The sequence below is a fragment of the Petaurus breviceps genome, unplaced genomic scaffold (genome assembly GCF_028583685.1).
Source record: "Petaurus breviceps papuanus isolate PSGF00001 unplaced genomic scaffold, PetGlider_PUasm1.0 446, whole genome shotgun sequence".
NCBI lineage: Eukaryota > Metazoa > Chordata > Mammalia > Diprotodontia > Petauridae > Petaurus > Petaurus breviceps.
The window spans coordinates 202502-215640 of record NW_027186338.1 but is presented as its reverse complement, the minus strand read 5'-3'; the positions used below and the strand labels follow the sequence as shown (position 1 = coordinate 215640).

The 13139-nt window shown below is 42.9% G+C and overlaps 1 protein-coding gene across 1 annotated transcript in view; it reads left to right on the top strand.

Annotated features, from left to right (window-relative positions):
• The first annotated feature begins 516 nt into the window (after positions 1 to 516).
• Positions 517 to 13139, top strand: part of LOC138171503 (zinc finger protein 721-like) — a 65160-nt gene continuing 52537 nt past the window's right edge. Inside the window, exons 1-5 of the mRNA XM_069101025.1 lie at positions 517 to 633; positions 3827 to 3902; positions 5536 to 5662; positions 6205 to 6303; positions 9469 to 11361. Of these exons, the coding sequence (XP_068957126.1) occupies positions 3870 to 3902; positions 5536 to 5662; positions 6205 to 6303; positions 9469 to 11361 (2152 nt within the window). The 5' untranslated portion in view covers positions 517 to 633; positions 3827 to 3869. The remainder of the gene's footprint in view (positions 634 to 3826; positions 3903 to 5535; positions 5663 to 6204; positions 6304 to 9468; positions 11362 to 13139) is intronic.

Sequence of the window (13139 nt, the reverse complement as noted above, 5' to 3'; positions counted from 1 at the left end):
TCCCCTTAGCCTTGGGTCTGTTGCTTCCATTCCAAAATTTATTCTCTTATGCAGGGAAAGATATCAAGGAGGACCTGGGCATGCATCTATCTTTCCTTCTTCGTTCTGACCTCCATTATCATTGTTCCTTCTATCCCGTCAGCACTCTTTTCTCAGAACCATTGATACCGATCCTACAAACACTGAGCAGGCTCCCACTCATACTGGAACTGACAGTCAAAGGGTCCCAGAGACGCTGGGCTGAATCAATCCCCACTCTGTCCACTAGCCATTTTCCATGGAGTTGGGTTAGGTACACAAGGACTTCATCCACTCAAACACACGTCTGTCTGTCTGTCTGTCTCTCTCTCTCTCTCTCACTCACTCACACATACACATACACAGAGGACCCCTCTTGTCTTCCAGGCAGGACACCCGCATCCATTTCCCAGCATTCGCCTGGAGAAAAACGCTCCAGCCGGGCCCTGGAGTCTCCCAAGTCTCAAGCCTGTCTGGACTGCCCCGCCCCCGGGCCGTGAGGCATACTGGGAATTGTAGTTCCGGGTAGATTCCACGCAGGCGCTGTATTTAGAGGAGGAAGCGGCCCGGTTTTCAGAGACCCGAGTACTGGGCGAGCCTTCACGCTGCTGGCGGGTGAGGGGAGGGATAGGGAGGAGGGTGCATTTTGGCGTGCGTGCGGCCGCGAAAGGGTGCATGAGTGAAAGTGAGTTTCAGTTTGCACTCTCGTGAAAGTGTGAAGAAATCTGGTTGTGTTTGTTGTGCGTGCGTGTGGGTGCGCCCGTGTGCGTGTTTTTGTCGTGCGTGTGCGCGTATAGGTGCTCCCGAGGGAAACAGAGTTTCTGAGAAAGAACGATCCTGCTCAAGTGTGTAAATGTGTGTGAGTGTGAAAGTGTGTGTGTGTGTGTGTGTGTGTGAGAGAGAGAGAGAGAGAGAGAGCCAGTGTGTGCTGGAATAGAACGAGCCAGCCGGGAGTGGACAAGGGGAAGAGGGGGCGGGACTCGAACCCGAGACCCGGCACCAGAACAGATGGGGGGGCTTGCCCTGGAGAGGAGCTAGGGCTCCTCTTGCAGAGGTGACAGGGAGCCCCCAAGAAAGAGGAGAAGAGGGTCGGTCCAGACCCGAGGCTGGAATCGATCAGTCTGCCAGCACTGATTAGGCACCTCCTGTGTGCTCGGCTCAGGGCTGGGAGGGTGTCCCAGGAGAGGGGGGAGCCCCGCTGCTGGGTTGGGGGTGGGGCGGCAGCCTGTAGCTCTCAGGCCCCCCGCTGGGAGCAGGGGTGCGGGAGCGGCGCCTACGGGGTCATTGACATTGTCATTGTTTGTTTCCTTGTGCATTTCATTGCCTGGGGGCAGGGTCCTAGGGTGGCTTTGCCGTCTACACTTACCAAAGTGGTGGAGACACCTGTAAGAAGGCAGAGCAAAGATATTAAACACTCACCTGCAGGTGCCTGTAGAGGGTGTGAAAGTCATGGGGGGAGGCCCCGAGAAAGGGGGGAAGGGAAGGGGCAGGGAAAGGCCTCCTGCTTGGGGGAATCTGGGGAAGCCAGGAGGATCAGGCAGAGGCTACCTGGTTTGGGGGGTGGCCCACATAGTTGAAGAGTTGTGGGAGAGGAACAGGGAGCCCAGTGTAGCCAGAGGGTCCAGTGCTGGGAGGGAAATAGCAGGAAAGGGGAAGGGGCCCTAGGAGAGTCTGCAGGGGCCAGGTGGAAATACCAGAGGACTTACTATTGGGTCCTGGAAGCAGTAGGGAGCCATTGTTGTTTATAGAGTAGGGGAGGGACCAGGTCAGAGCAGGCTTTAGGACAGTCCCTCTGGAAGATGAATTGGAGTGAAGAGAGGCTGGAGGCAGGGAGACCAGGGTACTAGGACAGTGGCTGTGTGAATGGACAAGAGGCTTCCTGGATGAAAAGGGAAGAGAAACGAAGAGATTTCCCAACAGATGAGAGGTGGGGGAGGGGGATGAGTAAGAGGGAGGAGCTGAGAATGACCTCAGGGTCCCAGCCTGAGTGACTGGGAAGATGGTGATGCCCAGGGCAGTAAGGGGAAAGTTGGGGATTAGGAAGAGTCGTAGGGGAGAGAATAAGTCCTGACTAGGACAGGTTGAGTTGGATGTGCCTGAGACACAGCTGTTGCATTTTCAAATAGATATTCAAAAGGCAGTAGATGGTGTGGGTCTGTAGTTCAGGAGAGAGACTAGGGCTGGGTATAGAGAGCCAGGAATCATCTGCTTAAACATGATCTTTCCCCCAGGGGAATTAATGAGGTCCCCAAGCCAGATGCTGTGGAGGGAGATGAGCAGAGGGCACAGGACAGAGCCTTGGGGTCACCTGTGGCCAGTGGGCATGGTCTAGATGAAGATCTAGGGGAGATCAGACAGGCAGGGGGAGAACCAGGACAGAAGAGATCATGAAAACCTAGAGAGGAGAGAGTGTCCAGAAGGAGACAGGTGAGCATGGCCAGAGACTCCTGCAAAATGATAGAGCAGAGGGGGGCTAGTTGGATCTCCCAGTCTGGTCATCTGCCTACCCAGAGAAATGAGATTAATCTAATATAACCTGTTCTTGGTTAAGCCCTACTGCCCTTCCAGGATCCCTGCTCCCTCTTCTAGGTCTCTCCTAGTAATTTTTAATAGTCATTAAATTTCAGTAATCAGTAGAATGGCATTTGGTCGTGAATATTTTTGAACAGTCAAATGTTAGACCCTTTAATGACAGGCTCTAGAATTTTGCCAGGAATCAAAGGCTCACTGGCCTATAGTATATAGACCACTGTTTCTTTTCCTTTTTTGAAAGCTAGGATAACCTTTTTACTTTCTCAGTTCTTTGGCACCTCTCCTGGTTTTTTCAGTCTTTTTGAGTTCACTTAGAATGACACCAAGAAATCACCTCTCCCATGACTTCCAATAGCCTGGTGAATGAGGGCCACTCAGTGCAGTAGTTTAAGGGCAGGCTATTGGATGAGTTTTTGTTTTCCACAGAGGCTTGGGTCAACTGCTGCTGCTCATTTGCTGTTCTTGTCATAAAAATCCTCTCCAAGTGAGTGATTATATGTTAAATCAGAGTTCACACTAGAAAGGGAGGAAGAGACAGCCTACAAAACACACACACACACACACACACACCACTTAATATATCCAAAACAGTTTTATTAAATGGCATGTTTTAAAACCATCTGGAGATAGGAAGAAAGCTGAGGTTCTCCTGACCTAAAAAACGTGGTTGCCAGAACAACTCAAGTGATATTTCCCAGCTTTCCCTTTTTGCACAGGAAACATTCTGTCTTTACCTATGTTAATAATAATAATCTCTCATTTTAAGGGGTTTTTAATGTAGTTACTGGTTGGGCAGTTATCCCTATTTTCAGATCTGTACTTTTGGGTCTATACTTTGGGTTTTTGAGTGCTATAATTGACATATAACCTGTTGGTTATATGTCAACATATAATTGGTTGATGGGACCAAGGAACAGAAAAGGGAAGTAGGGGGAGAGATCAGACTAATGCTGGGCTCACTTCAGATGTGTTCTCAAGGAAAGGAGCCTGTCCTTCATGGCTTTGGCTGGACATCTTAGTATCTCTCACCAGCACAGATGGTCATGAGCTCTTTCATCTAAAGGACAAAGCCACTGGTTTGTTCATGGCCTGAATTTCTGATTGAATGCTTTAACTCATGTACCATTCTCTAGTCTTTCCTACATACAGTAGGCCCAGCTAAGTGGTCCTCCCTCTGTGAGAATGATGGGCATGTGGGGAGAGGGAAATTACCCCCTCAGAGGTGCAGGAACAACCAGGCAGCATTGATCTCCCTTCTGATTTCTTTCTCCTTCAGTTCTGGCTTCTCGGTGCTCTGCTCTTCCCCAAGCCAAAAGGGCATGACTTCTATTCTCCTGACAGCCAGATCCCAGGTGAGTTTGGATTTTTTCCCTCTCCTGAAATGCCATCCTTTTTCTCAAAAATGTGGAGTCTTCTCTTTCCCTTGTCTTCAAACAAGTTGCATCTAGGGGCCTGAACCTCAGGTTTTGTCCAGTGAAGACTTTGGCAATTCTGACAGATGAGAGTCTAGAGATCTTTAGAATTGGAAAGAATAGTCTGATGCCCAAATTTAATAGATGAGGAAGCTGAGGCCCCTCAGGTTGATGACAGGTGACAGATGAATCCTCTTACTCAGGCTCACCTGTGACAGAGCCTGGGTCCTCAGAGATACTGTCCAGTCATTTCTTATGCTGTTCTACTTAGCTAATGTCTTTATTCTGACTGCCTCTTTGGACTGATCATTAGTTTGTTCAACCTAATGTGTAGCCAGTATTGAGCTAAATAAGCCCCAAACCTAATTCCTTTCCTCAGTCTGCAGAGACATCAAGACATACTCAGAAGTAGTTTTTTTTAAGTTTTGATACATTATGCAAACCCTCATATTGCTATCATTTGAATCCCCTATACTGTACAGTTCCAGAAAACATACAGGAGAAACAAGATAAAAGAGTGATTCTGGCTGGCAATATTTTGTAGTTAAAGTATTGTAAAGTCTTGGTAGTTGTCTGTTTGCCTAAAGCAATATTATCCAATGTTCATTGATTGAGAGGTGGAAGGGATGTTCCATGTCATCTAGTCCAGGTGCCTCCTTTTATGAATAAGGAAGCATGTCCAGAGAGGTTGTGATGAAACAAAGGTTACACTGCCCTTGAGCTGTCCATAGGAGCTCTGAATTCTCAGATGAGAAAAGAGCTTGTACATCTGTTCATAAGAAAGTATTATTCTGGAGCTTGGCATTAGATGAAGTCAATAGTCAGATGATGGGTGCCCAAGAACAGACTCTGATCTACCAAGAAGTGATGATACTTGGTACATTTGTAAGCCTTGTAAGGGTGTGATGGATGGTTGTTCTGTGTCCATTGCCTGGCTCTCAGGTGATGTGTTTGCAGGGTGCTGTGGGCTGGGCCAGCCTCAGGCCAGTGCCCTAATTGTTTAGGTTTGATATTGACACAAAATGAGCTGCCCCTTGGTCCTTCTGCCGTTAATAAAAGGAGATGTACTTAGCCTTAGCGGGAGGAGAATGTTCAGAAAGGATGAGCATCCAGGATTCAGATGAGTGACATGCCTGTAAGTTCCAGTAGCCAAGCATCAGAGAGGAGGCCCAGACTGTCTCAAGGTCATTTTGTACTAAGATGACCAGGAGGTGATGTCAACAGCCTGAGCTTTTCATTCCCTGGGCCAACCAGTTCTCGAAGTTGGTTTCAATACCTTTTAAAGAAAAACTGGCCTGACTTGGGTGGGGGTAGGGGTTTTACAAGCATGACTCACTTTGGGATCACTGTGGGAGCTGTAAGGCTGTAAGGCTGACTTTAAGCAGGAAACTTTTTTGCAATATTGAGGCTAGTATAAATTGATGTATCCAGTATGTAATTTCTCCAGAAATACTAAAATTCTGCTTAGTGCTTTGAGAAACAGGGCCCTTACATTCTGCCAGCTCCATGGCTTTCTCATATTCCCTGTGAGGGCTGGTCCCCAAGTGAGCAGGTGTCTTGTTTGCTGTTTCAGATACCACTGACATTCCAAGATGTGGCTGTGGACTTCACCTGGGAGGAATGGGGACTCTTGGAACCTTCTCAGAAGGACATGTACTGGGACGTGATGCTGGAGAACTACGAGAATTTTGTCTCCCTTGGTAAGGTCTGCGCTCCCCCAGCCAGATTATCAGGTTCCCTGGGGCTGTCTTTGCATTTCCTCTTGGCTGACTGATGCCTGAAGTGCTTCTCTTCTCATGGAGGGTTGACGTCCAGAATGCATGTGATGGGGAGTGATTTGTTTGGTACCCAGGGTCACTGGTGTTTCTGCTCTCTCCACTTTGTGTTGTACAGTGGGAAGTCAGTCGTTTTATCGTGCCGCCCCTGAGGCTGTATACCTCTGTTATTGGCTGGTCATTCGATTCACTGAATTACCCCAAAGAGCCAGTGTAGATATTTGGAAGACTTAAACAATTGGTATCCTCCTAGCAGAGAATGTGTGAGGATAAAACCATTTCCTTTGAGCTGCTGACCCATTCTCATGCTTCCTGGGAACCCAATATAGAGAATACTCCAGGAATCCTTTGAACTCCCATCTGGGTCTTGTCTGGCATGTCCTTCATTCCCTAATGAGGAAGAGGGCAAGAATGCATCCTGGGTTATATCTCTGACCCCAGCACTCTCCCATTTATTTCTACACAAGGAGGTGTTCCCGTTTGCCTACCAGATGTGATTTCCCAGATGGAAAGAATAGAAGCCCCATGGATGGCAGAGGGAGGAGTCCTGATTAGCACTTTCCTAGGTGAGTGAGTGAAGAATTAACAGATGGAAAACACCATAATCACCATCACAAATGGTCATTGTTGATGTTGAACAGAGAGCTGTTCTAGGTTATTGGAAAAACTATTTCTATTTCACTTGAGTACTCTCCCATGAACTCATCTTTCACTTAAAACATTACTTTGCTGACCTCTCTTCACTCATTCCAGTCTCTTTGAAAAAGGTTTTTCTTTTTCTGATACTAACCACTCTACTTGTACTCTGGATCCCATAATTTCCTGTCTCTTCCTGTTTAATTTTTCCTTGCAGCTTTAATCCCTCTTTTCAGAACCACTTTTCTTAAATTTAAAATGTACAGAATCCTTTCAATTTCCTTTTTCATGTCCTTCATCTTTCTCCTACTTTTCCCCACTCTTTCTCTTGTTCCTCTTTACCTGTCTCCACTCCCTCTCACTCTTCTTGTCCCCCTTCTATTCTGTCTTATCTCTCATGTCTCTTCTTGTAGAAGGTGCCAAGTCCACATTGTATGATGCCTGAACATCTGCAGACATCTCCATCAACTCTCCAAACATCTCCATTTTTTTTATTTCCCACAGAAGACACAGTTGGAATTTGATTAGGTAGAGAGAAGAGTGAGGAAGCATTTTTGATAGGGAAGAATCGTGTGAAAAATATGCTAGGCAGCAGTGACAGTTTGACTGGAGCAGATGATGCCTTGTGGGTTCCTTTCAGTGCTTCCCAGGGGAATTGACTATGTCATAGGGTAGAGGTAGTAGAAGAAATGGCAATTGTTGGAAAGGGAAATGCTATGATGAAGTTTGTTTTGGGATCAAAAATAAGACATCTGTCAAGGGGGTAGATTGGGAGAGGAAACAACTGTGGTAATGTTGAATAGTTGAGTAACTCAGTTTTGAGATGAAAGCCCCAGATCCGAATCTAAGCATTTCTGCTGATCCTTCCTTGTTTTCTGACTTTTACACTTATTACCCTCTCCTTTCCTCTTTTCCTTCAGTAACCCTCTCCATCTCCCAAGTACACACTTCTAGATGAACTCTGCCCTCTCCTACTCAGAAGTGAACACTCCAGATGTGTTGTGTGCAAGATAGAGTTGAGTCAGAATATAACTTACCTTGTCTGGGACCCCAGGCCAGTTTGTGCCCCCTAAGGTTACATTAGCTGATGTGCCAATGTGTCAGGGTAAAACAGAGCAGAACTGTCACCTGAATTGTCCTAAAATCACATTAGGTCCTTTGTCTGTCGAAACAAACTAATAACATGTTTTGATGTTACACTCCAGTCCATTAAAGCATCAGGGTCTTTTTTAGTGAACTTTAGTGGGGGAGCCCCTCCTCCTTTAACTTGTATTTGTGATGTTTTGTGATCCAAGTGTAAGACTTTATATTTAACCATAATGAGCTTAAAAACTCATTAAATTGAGCCCAACATTCAAGTCTGTCGGGATCTTTTGTCATTCTAACCCCATATTCCATAGTATTAGGCATTTTTAGTCATCCACACATTTGATAAACCTGCCTTTTGTGCCTTCTTCCAAGTCACTGATTAAAATGTTAACTTCACAGCCAAGGATAGATCCCTCAGGAAACTTCTGTCCAAGCTGATATCTGGATAATGATGACTCCTCATTAGGTCCTGTCAAGCTACCAGTGCTGTGTCTACCTTAATTTTCTGTTGTCTGGCCCATACCTCTCCTTGTTCATAAGAATACCTTAAGAGTAATGTTTATTGGTGGTCAATATTTACCATGAGGTCAACAAAAAAACCCCAGGCCTTTTGAACCTACTACTCGACCATGTCTACATTTTGTATAATCAATGTCTTGAGTACAGGAATTTGCATTTTTTATTAAATAACAAGTTGATTTTCCTAGCCAATATTTCCATCTCCTTGAGTTTTTTTTAATGGTTCATTTGTCTAATATATTAGTTACCTCACATACCTTCATATTAGCAATATTGGTAAGAGTACTTTCTATGATTTCATTAAAACTTTTTTTTCTTTTTGGAGGGCAATTGGGGTTAAGCAAGTTGCCCAAGGTCACACGGCTAGTAAGTGTGCCAAGTGTCTGAGGCTGGATGTAAACTCAGGTCCTCCTGACTTCGGGGCCAATGCTCTATTCACTGCTCCACCTAAGCCGACCCTCATTAAAACTTTTTATAAAACTATTGAATAGGGATAAGGTGAAGAAACTACCTTTACCAATGCATTTTGGTCCCTTCTTTGCTCCTACTAGGCTGAGAGAATTTTACAGAACACAGAGGTGAAATGACTTGCCTATATAATATAGGCCATGGGGGAAATTGGAGCTAGGTCTTTCAGGCTCTCCAACCACCAAGATAGAATGCCTCTCTTTGTGTAAATGAGAGTGCTGTGTGTTGTTGCATAAAAAAATGGTGAATGGGGCGAGGTTAGATCCACAGATCTAAGGCATAAAACTAGAGAACATCTTTCAGATTTACAACAGCTCCATATTCGGGAGGGGAAGGTTATCTGAGCATCTACAAATTCAGTGAGTTGTATTCTCAACTAACCCACATTTGTTTAATTATCAGGCATGTTGAGAGATGAGTTTTTCCAAACAGGTTGCTGAAATCTAGCTATCTTGATGCCTACAATAACACCTCATCCACTGGTCCATGCATCTTATAAATAACATATGTTGTTGGTTTGCATAATCTCTTCTTATTGAATTTATGCTACAATGTAGGAATCAACACTTTTATTTCTAAATGATTACTAATCATTGGTTTGATAGGTTTACCCCTGTATTTTGCAACTTACTTGGTCACTAGTTTCCAAAATCAAACTATTTCTTCTTTCTGAACATATAGAGAGACTCATAAAGGAAGGTTCCTTGCATTCCACATTGGGAAAAACTTGGGATTGTGATATGAGGTTAGATTGGCAGAAGGAAAACCAAGAGACGCCGTCTTGAAGAGGTATCAACCACTAAATTCACTCCTGAGCAGCTAGCTAGTTGCACTGTTACTATTTCCTTAACCACATGAGGCTTAAGTTTCCTGGTAACAATGATTGTTCTGTTTTTTCCTCATTAATTATCGTTGTCCTTTAAGTAAGACACAATCTAGAATATAATTCATTGATCAGAGTTCTTAAAGTTCCAAGCATAGGAGGAAAATGGATATTGACATGTTTTTGTTGTTTTCAGATTCTCTTAGTCAGAAGACAAGATGTGAAACCAAGGAGACAACTGGGAAGCAGGATATTTTTATGGGAGAACCATTTAAAGAGAGATTTGTAAAGAAAGTGCCCTGGCATTCCGCATTGGGAGATACTTGGGATTGTGGTGACAGGTTAGACAGGCAGAAAGGAAACCAAGAAACACAGTCTCAGGAGATAACAGTCCCTAATGAATCTGTTCATGAATGTAATCTACTTGGGAGAAAGCTCAACCTGGGGTCAGTTGTTATTCCACAACAGAGAGTTCATATAGGAGAAAGTCTTCCTAAATACAGTACTCTTGGAAGGACTTTAAAGCAGTTTTTTGACCCGCTTAAACCTAAGAGAATCTCTATTGGGAAGAAACTCAAGTATAGTAAATGTAAGAAGCCCTTCACTTACCAGTCAAACCTTATTCATTACCATAGAACCCATCCTCGAGGGAAACCTCATAAATGTAATGAATGTAACAAATCTTTCAGCAAGAAAGGAAGCCTTAATGCACATAAACTAATTCATACTGGAGAGAAACGGTTTGAATGTAGTACCTGTGGGAGAGGCTTTAGATACCATTCATCCCTTAAGCAACACCAAATAATTCATACTGGTGAGAAACCCTATAAATGTAGTGAATGTGGGAAAGGCTTTAGCCAGAGAGGAATCCTTAAGACACATAAAATCAGTCATACTAGAGAAAACCACTTGGAATGTAATGTATGTGGAAAAGGCTTCAGATACCGCGCATCCCTTAGGGTACATAAGAAAATTCATACTGGAGAGAAACCACATATATGTAATGAATGTGGGAAAGCCTTTAGCCTAAAGGGAAACCTTAGAACTCATAAGAGATTTCATACAGGTGAGATGCCTTTTGAATGTAATGAATGTGGGAAAGCCTTCATCCTGAGAAGAGATCTCAACAAACACAAAAGAATTCATACTGGTGAGAAACCCTATATATGTAATGAATGTGGGAAAGCGTTCAGGTGGAATGGAAGTCTTAAGTCACATAAGAGAATTCATACTGGAGAGAAACCCTATGTATGTAATGAATGTGGGAAAGCATTCACCAATTATCAAAGCCTAACTCATCATCAAATATTTCATACTGGAGAGAAAACCTTTCAGTGTAATGAATGTGAGAAAGCTTTCACCCAGAGAGCAAACCTTAATCGACATAAGAGAATTCATACTGGAGAGAAACCTTATATTTGTAATGAATGTGGGAAAGCCTTTATTGTGATGGGAAACCTTAAAAGACATATGAGAATTCATACAGGAGAGAAACCTTATAAATGTAGTGAATGTGGAAAAGCATTCACCAATCATCAAAGCCTAATTCATCATCAGATATTTCATACAGGAGAGAAAACCTTTCATTGTAATGAATGTGAGAAAGCCTTTACCACAAAAGGAAACCTTAATATACATAAAAGAGTTCATACTGGAGAAAAACCCTATGTATGTAATGAATGTGGTAAGTCATTTAATGTGAAGAGAACTCTGACTATGCATAAAATAACTCATACTGGAGAGAAACCCTATGAATGTAATGAATGTGGGAAAGCTTTCAGCCAGAAGGGAAGTCTTAAAAGACATAAGAGAATTCATACTGGAGAGAAACCCTATAAATGTAATGAATGTGGAAAAGCTTTTACCAATCAACAAAGTTTAACTTACCATCAAGTCTGTCATACCAGGGAGAGACCCTTTCAGTGTAATGAATGTGGGAAAACCTTCATCCAGAAAGGAAAACTTAATAGACATTCAATAACTCATAAGGGAATGAAACTCTACATCTGTAATGAATGTGGAAAAGCCTTTAACCAGATGGGAAATCTTAATACACATAAAATAACTCATACTGGAGAGAAACAATTTGAATTACTTAATTCTAGGAAGCCATAAAATGCATAAAAGAATCCATATTGGAAAGAATCTATATAAATGAATGAATGTAAAAGCCTTTAAGTATCAAAGCCTAAATTACCATCAATCTTTCATACTGATGGGAAAGTATTTCTCTATAATAAGCATTGGAAAGTTTTCAACTAGAAGGAAGCCATTCATTCATGGAAGAGAATTCACTGAGTGAGGTGCCTTTTTAATTTAATTAATATGGGATAAGTGACCAAAATTCAAGGTCCAATTCCTTTTTTATTCAAGGGAAACCATTCCATTGTGATGAATGTGCTTAAGGACCATCAGAATTTTTAATGGAAACAAATGACGTGTCCAAATTTTATTGTATATAATGAAATTCATAGTAGATACATCCCCTCCCCTTTGAATGTAAACAGTGTAGGAAAATTTTGGAGTCCAGCCCACATCAGATAATTTGTACTGGAGAAAAATCCTTTTAAGTTTAAGAAAACTGGGAAAGCCTTTAGAAAAAGTGTAATAACTCTACATCCATGGATATTGAGTGGGCACTTATCCATAAATGTGTTCATTCAGAAACAAACCCTTTCAAGATAACTGATGGACACAGTAACCTCAGCATGAGTCAAATGAGTGGTTGGTAGGAAGGGAGCAGAGTTCTGAGAACCTAACATACCTTCTTAGGGAACTATTCAGAGAGGTGGGGAGAAAGCCAAGATGAATTCATATAGAAGATGGATGAATTTACTCTACTTGTACCTAGAAAGATGGGTAAGAGTAGAAGTTGTAAAGAGGCAGTTTTCAGTTCATTATAAGGAGGCCTGGAAAGCAGCAATTAGGCATAATCATAAAGACAGGATTCTACAACCTACATATTTCAACTAGGTTTTGTTTTACCTCCCAGTTTCAGTTGCATGTTACTCATAGAGGATCTTAGATGGGCCTAAAGCCCTAGCCTAAATGTAACTCCTATGGGAGCTTAAGAGACATTGTTTAAGATAATGCCTTTTGAGGACACAGGCTCATGATCAGTTATATAATGGGAGTTAAGAGGAATGATCTAATCCAAAGTCAGATCATGACCAGTACTATGGGCTTAAAGTCAACATCAGACAACTGAATTCAAAAGAAAAGATTTGACATGGGGGCATTTTGTTGGGTTTTGTTACTTGTCTGGGTGAGCGTCATGTATTTACAAGCTGCGCACTAAGAGTATCAGCCTGCCCTTTATAAGCTGAGGCCTTCTAAACCATGTACTTCAGTGAAGAACAGAGAGCTGAAGGGTAGCCCTTAATGCTAGAAGCCCTGAACAGTAGAGCTCAGTGGCTACGACATCATCAGAGGCAACACAATGGAGCTGGAATGTGATAATTACCAGAAGATGTCAGCATTTCTTCAATTTGGAGATTCATTGCCCCAGCCACACATGTGCCATCAGTTACCTGACTTGTTTCCCTTAACTCGTTCCTTTGTGTATGTCTTCCATTCGTTTTCCCAGCTCATGTGAGTACTCTATGAATGTTCTTTGTAAATTATATTGTAACCTGTAGGGTATATACCCCATGTGTGCATGGTAGGGGGGAGGGGGCGTGCATTTTGTTGCTTTATTTGCTATGCTGTTTGATTAAATACTTCTGTTTTGAATTAGTGTGTCATGTTTGTCTGATAAAAGTAAACACTTGTTGGGGCATGTGAGCTATGTTTTTGAGTGAGCACTCATCCATGGATAAATTCAAATCTGGAGTAGATTTTCCATTAGCTCACATTGAAGGAGACATT